Genomic DNA, 7,262 nt, shown 5'->3' with positions numbered 1-7,262 from the left:
TTTTTACTGTCTATAGTTAATTTGTATGCTTTCTAGTACATTGTTTTCTTTCATGGTGATTCAGTGAAAATTGTTCTTGAAAAATCCACAGTTCCTGGATCAATGCGAACCTTTTCATAGTCCTCTTCCTGTTCAATATGATATGAATAAAAATCCTCATTTGATTCCCCAAGTGTAGCCATTTCTAACAGATATTGTTCGACATTTAATTCGTTTCTAATAACGTGGTTTGCAGTTTGAAATATGCTATTTCCAATAATTTTAGAAAGTGCAATATCAGTACCATCAGGAGTTTGGAGCTTGTAGTCTGTTTCACTTGAATATAATTGCTTCTTTCCAATAACCTGCTTTGTAAGTCGTAGTATTTCACTGTAGAAACTACGATCGAAGTCTGCTTTACGTTTAAAATACATATGGTCAGAATGAAATGGCTCCATGTGAATGCCAGAAATTGACCAAAATGGCATTTCACCTTTTTCTATGCAACTAACTAACTCGTCAATAGTTTCACAAAGACACTTTTCAACGTTACTGTTAGATTTACATTCCCCTATATGATGCAATATTATATTTTTAATATGGAATGATTTTATGTCGCAAATATCAAGCAAAACCAACAGCAGATATTTCAACGTTCTATATACATTCCAGTGACAAAGACTTGTATTCTGTAGAGTACGTATTTCGGTTAGACAGCGAGATATACGCCAGCATTTCGTATGCTCTTTCTCAATGCAAGTTTTAGGCACTAAAAAGCAGTTATGATGTTTCTCACGTGCATCTTGCTGCTTATCTGTACTTATTACTTCATACGCTGGTAACAAATCTAATTGAACATTTATAGTAGAGCACTTTTGCTGTATTATACCCTTTTCCGTTATAAACTTAAAGTTCTTTTTGTTATTTGTACGCCAGGAAAACCAATATTTTCTGTCGATGATACAACTGAATTTCAAGTTTCCGTAATCCATGCACATGATGCAACCTTGCCTACATTCCGGTTTTCTTACAAAATCTTCGGTTTCTGTAATTTGAAAACATTGGCACGAGCTTTTCATTCCTGCAACGTTTCGAATCATTTCTTTCTCAGCCTTCACAGCCTCGATGAAGACATCATTCAGCATTATTGTCTTATATCCGAGATGAGAATCACTAAAAAGTGGCGTCTCAGATATGTGGTTGAGTATTGCTAGAAAGTCAAATTCCAAAACAGGTATATATTCTCCATCTGTATGTTTTTCTTCATGTACTGCATCATCTTTATCTTCTGATCAAAGTCTCATTTCCCAAACACGGGTTTCTTCCGTCATACTTCCACATGGAACGAGTTTTGAGATTTTGTACTTCAATGTTTTGTTGTTGATAAATTCTGTTATATTGTCTAAAAACTGTCTCATTTCTAAACGTAGTGCCTTTATTTCATCTGTTGCATGATCCACATAAAAATTTTCTGTTACGTAGTTTACAAACTCTGCCATTATCTACATAAAGAATGGTATTACTAATATAAGGTTTTGAACTTATTAAATATTTGATTCAATTAAATATAAGGCCTCTATTATAAGTTTAACATATTTTTTCTCAATTTGTATTCATCCCACGCAGGTTGCAAATACGCAGCAGCGTAATTTCAGATTGGGGGCGTTGAATTCGAAATCTTGTGCATGGTGAGTTACACCTATTCACACTTTAAGCAGCCCTTGTGGCAGCTCTTTTGAGGTTCGTCACTTGCTAAATGACTGCTTACATGTATATCCAGAAGACCGGGTATCCTCTTTTGGCCAAAATAAAAAAAAATGTGCGTTTCCTATTTCATCAGTTTTTGGGGAAAGACGGCTTCAAGTCGTCAATCCCCTATGGGGTTGACCAGAGTGACACTCCCTCACATCATTCATTTTGTTTTTATACATGTTATAGTGTGGAAAACCCCCCAACAAATCTTACTTAGATTGAAGAGAAGGAGACCCAGAAATGAATAGTTTGACTTTAAACTTTTTTTTACACATTTCCCTTCTGTTTCTCACGAAATTATCGTATCTTGAACTCTCCTTTACACTATTTACGTTTATTTTACAATCCGGAAAAATTAGTATGACGAGATATTCTAAATATATCTAACCTACATTGTATTTTATAGTGACGTCATTCTTGGAAGAAGCAGGGATATCCTTCACCAGTTCACTGGTTATTTAAATCATTCTTAGAGATCGTGCACTAATTACAAATTTGTATTTGTTAAATCTGAAACATAATATTGTTTACTGTAGATGATTTAAACATCAACATGCAATACTTTAATTTGTAGATCAACTACTTTTAAAATAAACAAAGATCGTGGGGTTACATGAGTCAGGGGAAAGAAACGATGTTATTACTTTTTTCGGGTCTCACTAAAGCGTCAAGAAGCGACAAAAAGCGCCAAGAAGACTATTTAGCGACATGAAAACATTATTCTTCTTGTCGCTTCTTGTCGCTAAAATTCTTCTTGTCGCTAATTAGTGAGACCATTTTTTTTCTGTAAAAATTCTGAGAATCTTCCTCCAATTCAGGAGCACCTCAATTGATGAGTAATTATCTACTAAAATAAAAGTTAATGTATTTAAACACTTCAAATGTGACATTTCATAGGATTAGTAGTCTTTTATTAAAACTAAATTTTTGAGTACCTACATAATCATTATATTAATGGTAAAAAAAAAAAATAATAAGAATTTGCATTTTGTAGTTTAAACATATTTATTATTTACAAATATTTCAAAATTAAGATTTGGAAACAAACTTCACACAGTTTACATCACTCATATTGTTTTTTTATTAGTACCTGTTTCCCTGTGATGAGAGTTGTAACTCGGAACTTTAACAATGGAAATTTAAAACTGAATAGATTTTTCAGTCCACATTTTCTAAAGAAAAAACTTAAAAATCAAAGAGTACTGTCACAAAAAATGGAAAATGGCCCTAGCCTGCAGTTTAGTGCTACAATCAAGATTTCAAAAAATATTGTAGTTGTTGTGAAATGACAGAATTCAGTTGAGTTTTAGATGATAAGCTATCAACTTTAATCAAATGTTTAGATTTAGAAGATGCAGATCTCTTCCATTGGTCCAAATTGAATCATAAACTAAGGAAATGAAATTATATAAACAACAATTGATTTCAATATTGTGAACCTTTCTACATGTTCTAGCTGTTCTCTTTTTCATTCTTCATATGAAAACTATCAAAAGATACCCCCCTTTCCAAAAACATAATTAAATAGAAACAAGGGCCGTCTTTCCCCTCAGAGCTATTCAGCTCTTTGATTAAAATAGGTAGGTACATGTAGGCCTTTTGGAGGAAGTGGTTTGACGAGTTCAATAGATGCGACTGTGACTAAGTAGGCTATATGTTTCTCTGTTTCAAAATTGGTGTCGACGTGCATCTTCAATAATTGTTGATTATCATGACTTTTTTTGTGTATTCATTTTTTTCTTACCTTCTATACATTTCTAGGAATATTATTGGTTGAAAGCAACCGCGTAGAGACCATATATACATTCCAAAACGTGTTAGAAGGCGTGGATTATTTCAATACATGGTTAGAAGTGGCCTTAGTAATACCATGGAAGTATTATATTTTATCAATATAATACTTCCAGGGACCATCTGTTTCAACAAACGAAAAATTGATGATCATGAACGATTGGAAAAAAATAATAATTAAAACACATTGAAGCTAACAAGTTGTTATTGGCATTTTTTTTTTTGTATTAGACAAATGGGCGTAAGTTCTTAATATTCACGACTTGATTACTTTGATTGGCCTCTGGTCTAGTCTAGAGGGGGAGGACAGGGGTAAGAGAGACAGGGAGAAAGGGGGTAGGAGAAAGGAGGGGAAGGCTGGGATAAAGGAGAAAAAATTGAAGAAAAAAATAAAATATGAAAAAATAAAATATCTCTTTTTTTCCGGTAAATTAAAAAAAATAAAATAAGGAGAAGAGGGGTAGGAGAAATGAGAAGAGGGGTGGGAGAAGGGAGAAGGGTACCCCCCTGTCCTCCCCCTCAGTCTAGTCTTCCACATGTTAAGGTAGTCGGTAAGATAAATTCGTTATCTTATTCCTAGAAATGTATAGGATGTGAAATAATATTAAATACATAGAGTGCTAGCATAGATGTAGTACCCATGGTGCTAGTAACCTAATACAATAAGTGTATATACATGGGGCCAGTAAATTCACCATATGGAAAATATTGACCCCATTTATATCGTACATTATTGTATTAGCTCTTACCCAATGATCAATTTACTTACCCCATATTATTGCATACCATATATGGGTCACTAGCTCACTACATGTATGTTACTACTAATATCTACTACTGTGGTAGCTTGCCATTATATATGTCTATTGGACATATTATATTAGTATGATTTGAATGATGGTCTAATTAACACATGTAGAAACATGCACCCCAACAGTGATCTCAAATGCTCAGAATGGTTACAGAAATCTGAAAATCAAATGGGATGTATTTGTTCCTCTCATTATATGTGTATGTACCCAATGACCTATGTATTTTTAGCATTCATGTGTTGACAAATGGGCTGTAAACGTGTAAATATAATTGACGAAAAACAAAACAAAACAAAAAAAAACGTATATTAGATACATATACATATAAATAGCATTACTTACATTTTGTTTTTACCTAATAACAAGATCACCAGATTTTTGTAACAGCTATTCCATTTAAAAAATGAACCAGGTGTACACTTATATGTATATTATCTGCCTAGAGTACTGAAACGGGATATTGTGTAAATTTATATCTTCCTTCCCTGTATAGTTTTCGTTCTTGATGTGTACGGAGGGCTCAACGCGCCAGCTTGATAATCAACATATATATTGCTAAAGACTACCTACAACCGCTATTAATAAACCCGTTATGGTCTTCCAATGTCTTAGTCTCTATATAATTTGGTTTACATTTATGCTAGGTATAGGCACAGATTTGATCAGCAGGATTTCAATGAAAATCCACTGTCGGTTTGTACGGAGGGCTTATTAAAAGTGTTATAATGGATTGTTTTTGCAAATCGATGAAAATCCAGAGTAAATGGCATAGGGTGTAGCCTAATATATCAATATTTATTATTCTTTTCTACAAGGAGATATATACTAGTAGATGCAAATGCCAAGAAGAATCTATATAACTTATGACAATCAGTTGGTCCTCTAGAAAACTTTATACATAATATATACATTTTGTTTACCGATTGCTGTCTCGTTGAAGCCACGGTATTTTCATCAAGCTAAACAAAAGCAAACATCCTATTTAAAGGAGTATACTGCCAATTTGCGGCTTTTTGTCATAAACGTGTTCAAATGTGACTTATTTGTTTAATAACTCCCATTTAAAAAAGTATCATAATTAATATCTACACTACTGAAATAACGATGTCCAATTTGTTAGCCGGTATGACGTTAAAACGACGAATCAAAGAATTCATCTTTATTTATATAATTATAATTGGACAATGGTGTTCTTTAACAATTAAACCATTCCAGGCCCTTTTGTTTTCCACAAAATTAATATTACCAATAGTTCATATGTTCCGGGTCAAATCCGATACCGATCACAATAGTATATAAGTTTCTGCTTTCTAAAAAGCTGTTGACTGCTTCGCTCTAGCATAATTTAAGGTAATACAATGTATGTGTGCATGTGGTTGTTGCTTTAGTATTGGAAATGTGATATTTTTAAATATTGATCGATATAAAATGGATTTATTTTACACTAATGCTTTAAAAATTGTGTTCACTTTACTTGTTAAAAATTAAAACATTTACAAATAGACACAACCAATTATTCTATTCAATTAGACCTGGTATCGGTATTTTGAAGCAGATAAGGACACTGGTTATGAACATAAAAAAATATTTTTCACATTAAATAAAAGTAAGATACAGATTTTCCACAGCTCTAAAAATCTGGAAACAATTACTTTGGATATTGGGCTAAATACATACATAGCCCATAATATTGGTGATTAAATAACTTTTATTTTTCAGATAATCTGTAACATAATGTGACCCATGATCAGATTCGTGCAATGTATGACAATGGTGTTCTTTAGAAATAACATCATTCCAGGCCCTTTTGTTTTCTACAAAAAATAATATTACCAATAGTTCACATGTTCCGGGTCAAATCCGATACCGATAACAATAGTATACACGTTTCTGTCTTCTAAAAAGCTGTTGACTGCTGATTGGACTCTGATTGGTCACTATATGAACAACGTTATGATACAGAGACGCCGGAGAAGTTAAAACATATACTATAGTTACTGAATACAAGTTATTGCATTGGAACCACTACCCTGCAATTTCATACCTTGATTTATAACGTATTCAAATAAATGATCAAGATAATCTTATCTTTTGAAATTAGGGACCGTTCTGTTCCCCCTTGTTTTGTTGTTTGCATTTTTTTTTAAATGGTGAATGCCTTACGGTGACATGTACAGTGGAGATCACTTCTAACCTCTCATTAAATCTGTCAGAATCTGTAAGGAGAACTGTTCTAGGACAGTACGTAGAACTGTCAGCCTGACACCTTTTAGTCAGTTCTAGGTTAGAACTGTTCTAGCTAGAACTGATTTGGACAGTTCTACCTAGAACTGATCCTGACAGTTCTACTCTAGAACAGTTTTAGTCAGTTCTACTTCTAGAACAGTTCTAATTACAAATTCTACGGCTAGAATTGATTTATAAATTCTACGACTAGAATTGATTTATAAGTTTTAAGAACTCTATGTCTAAATATAAAGGCTTCGGCAAAATAGCGATTAATATTATAAAGAGTTTTGCTATTTTGCCGGTTTTATTTCAAATTTTTCGTCGGCAAGAGAACATGTTTAACCCCGTCATATTCTGCATGTATGTGACTGTTCCAAGTCTGGAGCCTGTTATTCAGTGATTTTCTTTTGTTGATGTGTTACATAAATTATTTGTTTTTCTTTCATTTTTGAACATAGATTAAGCCGTTAATATTGGGAAAAAGGGGGGGGGGGCATTTTTATTTCAATTGTTTTACATTTGTCATTTGGGGAGTCAGGATGGCTCATTTTACATAAAAAAATTATCTGACCTTAATCTTTGTGTAATATGTTATTCTGGCCCAAACCACCAGGGACGGATCCAGCAGTTTTAAAAGGGGGGGGGGGGGGGGTCCAACTAAATGTCCTCATTCAAATGCATTGATCGTCAAAAAAGGGG

The 7,262-nt window shown here is 33.2% G+C and overlaps 1 protein-coding gene across 1 annotated transcript; it reads right to left on the bottom strand.

Moving 5' to 3' along the window:
• Window positions 1–4,807, bottom strand: LOC134701608 (uncharacterized). Its single transcript, XM_063562748.1, has 2 exons — window positions 4,677–4,807; window positions 1–1,481 (listed from the first exon to the last, which is right to left on the bottom strand). Exon 2 carries the CDS (start codon window positions 1,122–1,124, stop codon window positions 51–53), a length of 1,074 nt encoding a protein of 357 aa, XP_063418818.1. The 5' UTR covers window positions 1,125–1,481; window positions 4,677–4,807; the 3' UTR covers window positions 1–50.
• Window positions 4,808–7,262: the final 2,455 nt, after the last annotated feature.

The sequence above is a fragment of the Mytilus trossulus genome, unplaced genomic scaffold (assembly GCF_036588685.1).
Source record: "Mytilus trossulus isolate FHL-02 unplaced genomic scaffold, PNRI_Mtr1.1.1.hap1 h1tg000247l__unscaffolded, whole genome shotgun sequence".
NCBI classification, from domain to species: Eukaryota; Metazoa; Mollusca; class Bivalvia; order Mytilida; family Mytilidae; genus Mytilus; species Mytilus trossulus.
The sequence above is the reverse complement of the archived record's forward strand: the minus strand, read 5'-3'. Positions and strand labels throughout refer to the sequence as shown.

What these genes read in the sequence shown, in the direction of transcription:
- LOC134701608 (XM_063562748.1), bottom strand. Translation starts at nt 1,124, where the DNA reads ATGCTGAATGATGTCTTCATCGAGGCTGTGAAGGCTGAGAAAGAAATG.